The sequence below is a fragment of the Zingiber officinale genome, chromosome 2B, assembly GCF_018446385.1.
Source record: "Zingiber officinale cultivar Zhangliang chromosome 2B, Zo_v1.1, whole genome shotgun sequence".
In the NCBI taxonomy this organism is placed as follows: domain Eukaryota; kingdom Viridiplantae; phylum Streptophyta; class Magnoliopsida; order Zingiberales; family Zingiberaceae; genus Zingiber; species Zingiber officinale.
The window spans coordinates 145,636,245-145,650,141 of record NC_055989.1 but is presented as its reverse complement, the minus strand read 5'-3'; the positions used below and the strand labels follow the sequence as shown (position 1 = coordinate 145,650,141).

At 36.8% G+C, this 13,897-nt stretch overlaps 1 protein-coding gene across 1 annotated transcript; it reads right to left on the bottom strand.

Annotated features, from left to right (window-relative positions):
• Positions 1 to 8,478: 8,478 nt before the first annotated feature.
• LOC122047669 (pyrophosphate-energized vacuolar membrane proton pump-like) lies at positions 8,479 to 12,869 on the bottom strand. Its single transcript, XM_042609096.1, has 8 exons — positions 12,492 to 12,869; positions 10,623 to 11,197; positions 10,123 to 10,502; positions 9,958 to 10,044; positions 9,541 to 9,871; positions 9,038 to 9,448; positions 8,898 to 8,957; positions 8,479 to 8,828 (listed from the first exon to the last, which is right to left on the bottom strand). The coding sequence occupies exons 1-8, from the start codon at positions 12,736 to 12,738 to the stop codon at positions 8,622 to 8,624; spliced, it is 2,298 nt and encodes a 765-aa protein (XP_042465030.1). The 5' UTR covers positions 12,739 to 12,869; the 3' UTR covers positions 8,479 to 8,621.
• Between the last annotated feature and the right edge of the window lie 1,028 nt (positions 12,870 to 13,897).

Sequence of the window (13,897 nt, the reverse complement as noted above, 5' to 3'; positions counted from 1 at the left end):
AAATCGTCCCCCTAGTGAAATCCTACGTAATGTCTTCGTACCTTGATCAAGCGACATCTAGCATTTGACCTAAAAATCCAGTATTTGCAAGGCTCAGGTGTAGGGTTTTAGGATTTCCGTCAATAATATTCTTTCATAATAGCGCAAAGAAGGGGATCGGGTGTATCGTCCTCTCCACTTCAATTATCTGTAAAGGTATGATCTTTCTAAACTCTGTGAATCTAAAACTTTGTGAATCTAAAACTCTGTGATTTTGAAAATCTCAATGAGAATGATTTTAAAATTTTTAAATTTTCAAAATTTAGGGTTCAGTGGAAGTTGGACAGAAACTACATTGGAACAGTGTCTTAAGTCACTTTAAAAAAAAATTTCAAACATCCACAAAGAAAGAAAGGCATCATGGATATGTGATTTTACATGACCAACACATAGCAGTGATCAAACAGTCACCCTTTTACATTTTTTTGACATAGAAGATATGTAGCATATCCATGGTATTTTTGTCAATATATTTCAAAATTGAGATTCAAGTACTCAAACCTTCAGATTCTGAGGTACAATGTAATTTTATTACGAAGTAGTATAATAAAATCCAATATTTTGTAAAGGTGAATATTTTTGTCAGCTAATGGCACTTATAGTGGGTTCTTATTGCAAATGAGGGGCTTTAGGCCTGATACCATATGGTATCAGGCCTAACGTGGGTCTGATACCATATCGTATCAGGCCTAACGTGGGCCTGATACCATATCGTATCAGGCCCATCGTGTGGCGAATACTTATATATATGTTGATAGATGTCAACTAATCATTTAACTTGGTCAGGCGCTCCGATTGCCTTCACAAGAAGAGACGTTTTATTGCTGCTTGCTTTTGCATACCGAGGAGCTTCGATTCATATCAATTCAAATAAAGCATGTGGTGACCTCTTTCTAGCATACTTCTCAAACAAAAAAGAAGCTACTAGATCAAGAATTGAGGAGTTGCTTAAATTTTATGGCAACCGTGTTGAAGGAGAAGATGATGTTTTATTATTTTGCAAATTCTATATTTTGTATATATTTGTTTGTGTCATATTTTCTTCTAGTACATATAAGGTTCTGTTATGTCTTATAGATATAGTAGATGATTTTGAGAATCTTGCTAGATTCAACTGGGTTGAAGCTATCCATGAATTTATCGCTCCATAATTACCTAAGATTGGGGACATATTTTATTCAACTCAGACAACATATTCTAACACCAACCTCCCTTACCTAAAGAGCTTTGCTGGTCTTTTGGCAGTAAGTTTAAAAATGATGGTAAATTTAACAATAATTTGCGGACATGTATGGATAGTTAACACTTGTGATGGAGAATCAGGCATGGTTTTTGGAGCATGTTCCAATCCAAAAACCATACAAAATAAAAGGAGCAAGAATAAATAAGTGGAGAAATATTCCTTCACATATTAGTAAGGTGAGGGATTTGTTCGATTGAGTCTCATCTGAAGAGGTAAATTTTAATTACTGTGACCTTAGTTTGGTTAAAAGGAATTTTTTAAACATGTGTTTTAATATTTTGACAGGTTCTGATTGACCTAATCCCTACCCAATATGAGAAATCATTGGTTGAGAACCTTGTTGGCGTTGATGACATTACACGTGGAATGATCACATCACAGTTTGAAGTAAAGGAAGAAGGAAGGCAAAGTAATAAGGAATGTTGTAATTGTATTATTCAATCAAACAGAATTAAGGGGCTAACAATGGAGAACATGCATTTGAGTGATAGGGTGAAAGACTTACTTAAAATATTATAAAATAAAGGCATGCAATCTCAATATAGCGAGTCTATAGACGATCCTTAATGCGAACCAATAGCTTTTGCAACTAGAAGTAGGAGAGGACGTGACAGAAGTCACTATGATTATAAGGATACTTCAATTGATAGTCCATTGTGACTCCAAATTTTATTTAAGAGACAGCGGAGAAATATACAAATATGTGAGCCTGCGGAGAACGTTTCAAGACAAGGAGAGGGGAAAAAAAGTTTTAAGGAACATGATGTGCTGGAGAAGGGGAAAGGAAAAATTAATGTGAATGATATGGAAGAAGAAAGAGAGATTGTAGAATTGAAAGAAGATGAATCTGAAGAAGAGGCAGAGAATGATGCAGATAGGATTGCTTCACATAACCAAATGAGAAAACAAGCCATTGATGTAAGTAGATATTTGCAAAAATTATAGTAATTTGTTTGATTTAATTCACTATTTAAAATTCTTTTATGTTGATGGACATAGTTTGTGAAGAAGTAATTTAAGACTTCGAAGATAAAAAAAAACAAGATCAAGATGTGGTGTACTTGTTAAAAGTGTTGGAGAACCTAAAGCATGTGAATTACATAGTTGATGTAATTAATTTATAAGTCAAGACAATTATATTCTTTTCTAATTTAGATGATTATATGGTTCTCTAATTAAATTTTGTGAATTATAATCATTGCTTTATTTTGTAGTTTTACAAATGAATTTGTTTGGGAGGAGTCACCCTTTACTTTAAATGTGTATTCCCTCTTATCTGATGTGAATGGAGAGATATTGACAAATGGAGAAGTAATTGACACGTAATGTAAGATTCTATTTAGGAGGGCATCCTCGTCTGGTAGGACATACAAGAAGCCTGTTTATTGTTCAGTCTTCTTCGTAGTAAGGAATTTATTTGAGAATAGTTAAAATTTGAATACAATATATTATAGTTAAGTATGTATGAATTTGCAATTTTGTAGTCATTAATAAAATTCTTAAGCAAGGTTGCCTTCCAACAACTGATAAAGACAGATACAGAAGATGAAGAAGTTAGGTATAATTTTATACCATTGTGCAGTGATAATGCACACTTCCACTTGTTGCTAGTCGACACCTATTCATTGACGTTTAATCATTACAATTCTCTAGCAAGTGGAAGAAAATACGACTATGAATTTGATACAGCGGTGAGCATCCAATATTCATGTGTATGTTTGTATTGTAGTATAAATGCTAGTTAATGTCAAATTAAAATTTCCTCCTCAATCTTACAGGTATCATATTTAAAACTCTATAGTCGTGAGCATCTTGCTACTATTGATTCAAAATTTGAAAGACATCATCCCTTCGATCAATGGATGTTTCGTACAATAGAATGTCCACAACAAGAAGTCAGGTAAGTCGAGCAAATAGTGTGAATAGAAAATATTGATTAAAAATATTGAACATTAAATTGGTGATGTTATTTTACAACCTTGACTATGACTTCTGTGTGATCCAATACATTCGATGTCTTCTGTACGAAATGAAGATGAACTTCAAGCAACGAGACATGAAAAAAATTAGAATTGATATAATTAATAATTTTGAGGGATAAGTTTTGTAAAACATTGGATTAAATAGTCATAGTGTTGTAAGCCAAAAAGTTGGTGGGCAATGTAAAGGTACAATTACTTAGTGTTTGTAGTTTTATATCTGTGTATGTAGTCTATGTGGTTTAATACAGTGGTATGCATGATATGAGAAGGGTATACTAAACTATCACAAGAATAATAATACTATTGCATAGTGATTAGTACTGAACTAAAAATCACAATATCCAAATTATCATGTCGATGCTTATCAGTTAAAAGAGACATAATTTATATAAATTATATTGCACACCATATCTATTTTTTGAAAACTAAAAAATTGGTAACAGTTGTGATTTTTCAGAAATCCCAGTAGGATAGGTACAACACTCGATTTTAATTGTACAATGTTTGCATCGAAATTTAAATTAGGCATGTAAATTGCAAATCCAAAGTAAATATGGTTTGAGTAAAAAAAAAAATTGTTATCCTGGTAACTTCAAGCTTCACATGTTCTGTGCCAATTGGCACGGAGCAAGAGCTTCTAATCCAGGGTGTATAAATACGTTTTGAGACCATATATAGCTCCTCCCCTTTCAAACCTTCACAGGGAACGTAATTTCAAGTAAATCCAAGTAGGGTAGAGTCATCAGTGGATTTTGGTCAAAAATCACTGATGGACCTAGACACCTCTGATTGGACCTATTTCAGTTCGAGTGGGATTCTGGAGTTTCAAGGACTCCAACGGTGCTAGCAAAACCTGATTTACAGCTCTCTAGGGGTGATAGCAAGTTTTGAAAAAAAATTAGCGTCTGTTGGCCCTAATATGATACCATATCAGGCCCAACGTGGCCCTGATATAAGACCATATCAGGCCCAACGTGGCCCTGATATAATACCATATCAGGCCCAACGTGGCCCTGATATAATACCATATCAGGCCCAACGTGGGCCTAATATAAGACCATATCAGGCCCAACGTGGGCATGATAGGTTTCGTTTCAAAAAACTTGATTCTACCTCCCCCTTCTATAAAATCAAAACGTGCTACCATGGGGTTTAAGTCTACAGCATAGGGAGTGAAATACAGCTAATAGTATCGTAACATACCTTTACTCTCTGCCTCATATTTGACTTAAAAATAAAATGGTGATTGTTGGTTCTCCTAACTTAAAAGGTGTTGTTTAAAATTTATAGCCCCTCCCCTCTTAAACATGGATACTTATTGAACGAGAATTTGAGGAAATCAAATACCCTAAACAACACCTTTTAAGTTAGGAGAGCCAACAACCACCATTTTATTTTTAAGACAAATACTAAGTAGAGATTAAGGGTCATGTTGGGCCTGATATGGTATCATATCAGGCCCAACAGAGGTTGAAATTTTTTCCAGACCACGCTACCACCAACAAAGAGCTGTACATCAGGTTTTGACAACACCGTTGGAGGCTTACAAAATATAACAGTAACATCATTTTCCATAACTTTTTTTCTTACAATTCTATGATGTACTGCATACAAAGCATATAGATCAACTCCTCCAATTTACAAGTAAGTCAAGACCCAGGGGCTGGCGGCATTATACAGGTCCTCCGATTATGGCCCAGTTGTTTGCACCTGCTGCATTTTATTTTTACCTTCCCATTATGTTTCGACTCGATCCTTGCCTTTTTTCGCCTATCTGGCTGCACAAGGCTACGGGGACATAGAACTATAATGTTGTTTACTCCCCTAGGCCAAAATTCCTTACTTCGACAAAGGTAAATACATTTCAATTATGTGAATGAAAATAATGTCCACAATATGAGAGTGTATTCATGTTCCGGTGAATGATGACGACAACTGCATGTGAGCAAGGCAATCCTGAAATTTGAAACTCCTCGCAGTTACAATGTATGAAGCACCCCATGTCTCTACTTCCATTTCAGATTGAGAGTAGGGGTGGACTTTATATCGTCTAGCTTTCTCCCTCCTTGATTCCATTTCTTTGGTAGCATGAGGTGTCAACGCAACATACCATTTCAAGACTTCCTCCCTACGGTTAAAGAACCATTGAGCTATCTTTCTTCTGGTGTTATCAATTAACCTGTTTATGGGAAGTTCACGTATCTCCTTGAACAAAGCATTTAAACTCTCTACACAATTAGTGGTTAGTATTGTGTACCTTCTGCCACTAAAGTGTGCATTAGCCCATCTTTTAGGGTCAATGTTCTGAAGCCACTTATGAGCATCTGAATATTTTTCAAGCATGGACTACATTATGAGATCATATTGGAGTGTTGTGTTTGCTCGAATTGCTACCCAAAACAGGCCTAAATCTGACCTATTGTCAGTATCTGTTACCATATTGCAAGACATGTGGTGGCAACAGAAAGCATGATGGGCGGTAGGGTAGACTTTCCTAACTGTTAATATAATGCTGCGATATCTATCTGATACTATGCTCATTCACTCTAGATCAACATCAAAGAATCTCTTTATATGATCCAAAAAACACTCCCATGCAAACCCACATTCAACTTCGGCGATTCCTAAGGCTACTGGGAGGACATTGTCATTAGCATCAATTGTTGTAGCCATCAACAACACACCCGGATATTTGCCTCTTAGATGTGTGGCATCAATTTCAATCAATTTGCGAAGATAAGACCTGAATACTCTTCTACAAGCTCCAAACCCCCAAAAACAGCATTGGAATTGATTATCCTCATTCCTTTGTAGTGTCATATAGGTTTCAGGATCTCTAACTCTTATTTCACGCAAATATAGTGAAAGATCTCTATATGCTTGGTCATAATCTCCAACGACTTTCTTCATCACTTTCTCTCGAGCTATGCATATTTTTCTGTATGATATGGTCACTCCAAACCTAGCTTTTATATCTGTTATAATCATACTTGGCTTGTATTGTTCATTAGCAAGTAATTGCTCTTCAACAAAAGAAGCTACATGGAGGAAGAGCATGCTTGATGATCAGCAGTTTCCCTAATGGTGCCACATTGGTGTTCCTTTATATATTTCGTAACAATTAAGTCTACATCCCCTCGGACAACTACTCTCCATGTATACGGTTGATTGAAGGAGACACCTTTTACTTTATTTTTCGAGTGTCAACTGGGTTATATTTCATATGTTTAATCATGACATGTTTCACAAGTACATTCTTGAACTCTTGTCGAGACGGAAAAATCTGTCCAACAAAAAATTCATGCTCATCTGTTGCCTCTTCAATTGGCCTTGGGAGCAATCAAGAATTTAGAATATATGAATCATCAGCTATTGGAAACTCCTCCTCTATGTCACTGTACTCCTCTGGATCTATTTCATATTGTTCAATCTGCATATCATCAGCTAAGAATTCTTGTACATATGTATTACATTGTAAATCCTCTCAAATTCGGTTATAATACCCTTCCTCCTCACTCCAAGTAGGCTCAAAGTAATCACCAAGTGTTGTACAAGGATTCAAAACTTCATCTTCTTGAATACTAGCTTCTTCATTTAATTTATAATTTTGCATAATTCAAACCACTAGGAAGAATTGAGCGAGAAAAAGATCTATATGATGTAAAAGTAAAGTTTTAATCACAGATAATGTTGGGCCTGATATCATTAATATCAGGCCCAACGTGGGCTTGCTACCGATGATATCAGACCCAACTTGGGCCTGATATCATCGATATCATGCCCTATTGAAGCAAACAATTCTTGTAAACTAGGACCATCACTGACAGAATGCGAGACCTAAATAAAAAATACTTAGCCCAATTTAATTAACAACCTCATAAACTAACAACACATTAAATGAGTGTAATCAAACAAGTTTAGGTCCATAACCATGACTTTTTCATCACCCTTTGCAATAATATTGTAATTTCTTTTTACCATCACTACCCTATTTTACAGTAATAAATCTATACATATATGTCTAAATTTTTAAATGTATTCTTCTACTAATTTCGCTCTTGCTAGAAGTTTTTCCTTCTCAGCTGACGTTCTTAACTGCAGTTGTCCTTTGGATTCCTCTTGAAACTCTTACGGCAATATCCCAAAACCCTACCTGGTCTTTTGGACTCCCGCCAACCAGCACGAGTAGGAATGACAAGCGCAGGAGGTTGATATTTCTTTCGTGTTTCTAACACCATGCAGAGGGATGGAGGGAGAGAGACGGTGAGAGGACGTGCATCCGAACCACAAAATAATTTGTAAATTTATTTGTGGCTTGGATGCTTGGAAAATGGTGATTGAAAAAGGTAGTTGGTAGGTAACCAGAGGGGTAATCTGGGAATTGAATCTCTTAATTTGTGTCTTTTGGTATAAACCAAACTATGATACGTTTTTTGACAAATATAATTTCTAAGATACGCCTTTTGGTAAATTACCCTACTTTGTTTAAGCCTCCAAAATTCAAAACTTAATATACATGAACTAATTGTCATTGTGAATAATAAGAATGAAAATATAAATAAGGAAATGAATTTATATAATTAAATAATGACTCAGTCTTTTTAATTGGGACCAGATCCTCTGGTCCGCTCCTGGACCGGGACAAAGGGATTTGTGGGAATCAATGACCCCCACCAATTAACAGGTGGAGACCATTACTCCCTACCAATACAAAGACTAGACTATGAATTAATCAAGTATTTGCGGACCAAAGGATCCGTCACCCTTTCAATTAGCTATTTCAATTATAATATTATAGTAATAGTTAAAAAGAATAAATTAATTAATTAATTTAAAAAAAAAAAGATAATACAATCCTAATTTCTATTGACCCCTAATCAAATCTATTATAACTCCGACAGACAAATTTAAACCAAACACAGTTTAATTTCACTACTCAGTAATTTAGTTTATTTTTTAAAAAAAATTATAATTCAGCTATTAATACTATTATTTTTTATTTTTTAAAGTAGGTAAATTGTTTATATGAGACTTTACATATTAAACGCCCGTAAAAACGGAAAACATGTCTGAATCTTTAAAAAAACATCGTCGATTACGAACTGACCAAATGTTATAATTTATATATTTTTTATAAACGTAAAAGAATAGTTATCAGTATCGTATCTTTATTCGAGAAGAAAATTAGGAATAATTTTTTTTATAAGCAGAAACTGAAGAATAAACCATAGTTTTCAAGATTGAATTAAGCACATGCTGAATTATTAGCATAATATAGTAATCCAGGGAGGAAAATTGTAATGCTCTGAGCCAAATAAGCATCGATATAACTAGTAGCAACCTCTATGAAATGCAGCTTAAAATAACTTGAATAGGAGGCCTCCATGAGTGGCAAAGAATGGAGCAAACACAAGTGACTCCACGGCCATGAGCTTGATGAGGATGTTCAGGGATGGCCCGGATGTGTCCTTGAGTGGGTCGCCGATCGTGTCGCCGATCACAGCGGCCTTGTGGGGGTCTGACCCCTTCGGGCCGAGCAACCTAGCGTGCTCCGAAGCTCCAGCCTGATAAAAGAGTACACAGTTCGTAGATAAGTCGATAGTCGATCAACTTTAATGACTTAGATGGTTTACCTCAATGTATTTCTTTGCATTGTCCCATGCACCACCAGTGTTTGATGCAGAGATGGCAATCTGTGGATGAAACAGTTTGGAATTCTGATCAATTGGCGGGAATTTGTTTGAATGGTATTGAGGCGAGGAGATCTACTGACCTGAACTCCGGAAACAAGAGAGCCGGCAAGGACACCAGAGAGAGTTTCAACTCCGAAGAGCGTCCCGACGACGAGCGGAGTCAACATGACCAGCGCACCGGGAGGAATCATCTCCTTAATGGAGGCGTCGGTCGATATCTTGACACAGTTTGTGTAGTCTGGTCTAGCAGTTCCCTCCATGAGACCGGGAATGGTGTTGAACTGCCTCCGAACTTCTTCGACCATTTTGAGAGCTGCACTTCCGACACTCTTCATGGTCATGGCTGAGAACCAGTAAGGGAGCATGGCGCCGACGAGCAGTCCAATGAAAACCTTGGGTGTTAGAACATCTACAGTAGAGATCTCCGCACGGCTCACAAAGGCACCAAAGAGTGCAAGGGACACCAAGGCAGCTGAACCGATAGCAAAACCCTGACAGAATGATAACATGTGAATAGATTTACAAATTGGCATTGTGAAGGAATCACAAGATCATAAGACACATCCAAGACTTGATCATTTACCTTTCCTATAGCAGCAGTGGTGTTGCCAGCAGCATCGAGAGCATCAGTTCTTTCGCGGATCCTGTGGCTCATACCAGCCATCTCTGCGATTCCACCGGCGTTGTCACTGATAGGCCCATAGGCATCGATGGCCAGACCAGTGGCAATGGTGCTCAACATTCCGAGAGCGGCAACTGCAATGCCATACATGGCTGCCAAACTGAAACTAACAAAAATACTGACGGCGATTGCGAAAATAGGAATGATAACAGATTTGTATCCCAAAGCAAGGCCAAAGATGACATTGGTGGCAGCTCCAGTTCGGCAGGAATCAGCAACATCTTGCACAGGGCTGGATGTAGAGATCCATGAAAACGAGGTAAGGAAGCTGATTATCTGAAAAACAAACAACTGGGAGCATAAAAGTTTGTTGTTTACCTGTATGCATTGCTTGTGTAGTACTCGGTTATGAATCCTATCACCAAACCAGCCCACAAGCCAATTGCTACACAGAAGAAGAGTTCCCTACCAATCCATCTCATACAATAAGTTACCTTGAAAATTATATCGAAAAAAAAGAGATAGGGGCAGGAAATAGGCTACCAGTTTTTGACAGACTTCTGAACTCCAAAATTGAAGATTGTAAAGGTGGATGGGAGGGCTACCCAACTAACAATTGCAATTCCAAAGGTCATGAGGATAGTGGAGATGATAAGCTGCCTCTTTAATGAAGGTTCAATCTCCTTCACGGCTTTAATCTCGAAAAAGTCAGTGGCGAAAAGTGTAGTGATCAGACAAACAATAATCCCCATGGAACTAATCAATAGAGGGTATAACATTGCTGTCAAATCATGGTTAATTCCAAAGGAAGATATTGAAGCAACAACTAGAGCTGCACATGAAGATTCAGCATAAGAGCCAAAGAGGTCTGACCCCATTCCAGCAATGTCACCGACATTATCACCGACGTTGTCGGCAATAACCTGTAAACAACACAACAAAAAGCATACATTTTTAACATTTTAAAGAACTAAGAAGACAATAACATGACTGATTAAGCAAGCAGTAAACACGGAAAAAGAGATGCTCAACAAGATTCTTACAGCTGGGTTCCTTGGATCATCCTCGGGAATGTTCCTCTCGACCTTTCCAACCAGATCAGCCCCAACATCAGCAGCTTTAGTATAGATACCACCACCAACCCTACCAAAGAGAGCCATGGAAGACCCACCAAGGCCATAGCCAGTGATAGCCTCAAAAAGACCTTCCCAGTCATCACCATAATACAATTTGAATAAGTTAATAGAAATGAAGAGAATCAAAAGTCCATTAGCGGCTAGCAAAAAGCCCATGACAGCGCCTGATCGGAATGCAATGATGAAAGCCTTCCCAACACCCTTTCTTGCCTCAAGAGTTGTCCTGGCATTAGCATATGTCGCAATCTTCATGCCAAGGAATCCAGATACCACAGAGGTGATACCTCCAAGTAAGAAAGACAATGTGCTAAAGATGGCATTGGCAAGGGCTGGCTTGCAAGTCTTGTCCTTGCTGTAAGTGCAGGGTTGGCTCTTTGTGCTGAAACCCTCGACGGAGCCAAGGAAGAGGAAGATCAGTATGGCAAAAATAGCCATAAAGATTCCAACATACTGGTATTCAGTGAAAAGGAAAGAACTAGCTCCTGTCCAAAATGATAGTAGAAACCTCATGTTAGATATGACAAATTTATTTATAAAATCATGAAATTAACTTAAGCTTAGTTTGAAAAACTCTTAATTCTTTACTGATGATCTTGTTTTTCGAGAACAAAGATACAAAAGGGAGATCTAAGATTTATAAAGAATAATCAAAGGACAAAAATGTTTTTTTGCATAAAAAACACAATCTCAATCATCTAATTCTATAGGACCCCTATTCTCCTGATTTACAAACTTCCTGGTTAAGACTTCAGCACAGAAGTCGATCATAATGCTAGTAGATGACTAGTGGTAAGATGAGAGATATAAAAGTAGATTTTGCTGAAGAGTCCTTCAGATGAGATGGAAGCAAAAAAACAAAAGTAATGTCTAGTAATTTCTCTGTTTGCACATACAGTCAATGAAATTCCACTTTTACGAATTTGATTCCTAAACTACACATAGAGTCTCAATCTTCTATTACAGATTGTTATGGCTGGGATAGATCTGGCCTACTTAAGGCCAGACTACACAAGAGATTCGATATTTGATTGGGCTGTGCACAGCTAAGAATTAAAAATCTATTTTGCACTTGGTGACAAATTAAACGACAGATAAGCAGGTACAATTGTTGGCTTTGATTCACATTTTTCTATAGTGATCAATAGTGTAAGACGTAAATAAAATCTGATTTCTTAATCGAATATGCAAGTAAACAAGAAGTGGGATCCACTAAATTCACCTGCAGTAGCCCTGATCAGCGCATCTGTGCAGATCACACTAGATCTGACAGGATAACGCACAATGATGCCATAAACTAATCAGTAGAACCAGAAAACTCAAACAAAACTCCTTTTTCCAAATAATAGTACGGGGTAGTTAATATCATTCCGTGAACAAGTTTGCATTTTCATGAAACCATCAGGAACCCAAATCGAGAAAATGTACAACTCGGGAAGGGGCAACGTAAATATAGTGTAAAATAGATCAGAAGTTTTGATCGAGATTCCAACTCCTTAGTGTACAAAATTCGGCAGGAACAAATGTTTTGAGACCGCATATCACGACAAATTTGAAATAGATTTAAAAAGCCATTTTGACTAAAAATTTCTTTTTGTTTCAAAATATATCCAAGAAGAAAACCAACAAATATAAAACAAGCAGATCCAGTTATCTAAAATGATACTGCTTCTGCACAAGATACTTCGCACAAGCACTTCGAATTAGATACTGAACCGCGCAGATCTGACCGAAACAAACAAAAAAATGAGAAGGATTAAATCTAGCGATGACTCTCACCTTCCGAAATGGCTCTCTGGATTTCGGCACACTTGACGACCACGTTGTGATCATTGAGCCCCTCCTCCTCGTCGATCAAGTACTCGGAGTACCCATTCTTGCCGGTGCCCTCCGCGTCAGCCTCCCCCGGCGATAATCGCACCTTGGAGACCAAGACCCACTGCAGGAGCGCGAACGCGATCCCGACGACGGCCGTCGCCGGGATTAGGACATTGGTGAAAATATCCGAAAGGATCGCCTCCCCCATCGCCGGATCTGCCACACCGCCGTCCAATACGCTCGGAGATCGATCGACCAACACGGACGAAATTGCTTCTAAGGTTTCCGAGCTCCGCCTCACTTCGCGATCTCACACGCCGGGAGTCGAAAGGCCTCGGGATCTGTGCTATTTATATAGAAAAGCCGAGGGAAGGCCTTTCTATCGCGTTACCCGAGGAGAATATGTGGGGCCCGCTGTTCTAGGAGAAAGAGTGGCCGTGGGTGTCTTTCTGGGTAGCAATCTCGGAGAATCTTTTTTGGTGAGAGGACAGCTGGCATTTCTTTTAGATTAATAAATGAGAAATAAATAATTTCATGTGTTCAGCTTTCTCTTTCAATATAAACTAATTATTAAAATTAAGACAAAAAATTAAAAGGAAGCTAACTATTTTTTATTCTCATTAATAGATTATTTCATATTAATAGTGGTTACAATAGGATCATAATTGGTACACAATGTTGAAATAAAAATATTTTTATGATAAAAATTAAAATATATTTCATTTTAGTAATTTTCAAAATGGAATAACAAGGGACCTTATTTTCATTTTTTAAATTATATGTTCATAAATGAGAAGGGAAATTATATTTTGATATTCTCTAATTTTTAAAAAATCATCATTTACCACAATATTAGAAAAGGAAAAGATAAAATCAAATAAAATTTCCACTTAAAATATATATTTTATATGGAAATAAATAATAATAAAGGGCAATTTTTTACAATATGAAATTCCCTTCTAAATATGTATCTTTTATATGTAATTTATTTAGAACAAAAGGTATTATAAATGTTAAGCACACAATTTTCTTTTAAAAATATTATTAATTAAGCAAATTTAGTATTCATTTATAATCGTAATCATTGAAGTAGTGATTGGTATAAATTAATAAATGTCTTATTTTTTTTCTTGTTGATCTAAATGATCCATAGTGAAGGATATAAAATGGAAATTGTTTAGTTTTTTTTAAAAAAATTTTATTAGAAAGCTTTCAAGTGATGAATTAAATATTATCCCACTTTTTAAATTTTAAAATAAACCTTGTAAAGTGCGGTTAGGTGGATGAAGACAATTTAATATGCGATAGGCAATCAACGTTGAAGGATATCAACATGGCACACACATCTCATAGGTGATATCGTGGCC

Coding starts and splice junctions, on each gene's coding strand:
- LOC122047669 (XM_042609096.1), bottom strand. CDS start 12,738: ATGGGGGAGGCGATCCTTTCGGATATTTTCACCAATGTCCTAATCCCG. Junction 10,503..10,622: donor ATGATCCAAGGAACCCAGCT/GTAAGAATCTTG, acceptor TGTTGTTTACAG/GTTATTGCCGACAACGTCGG. Junction 9,872..9,957: donor TACACAAGCAATGCATACAG/GTAAACAACAAA, acceptor CTCTACATCCAG/CCCTGTGCAAGATGTTGCTG.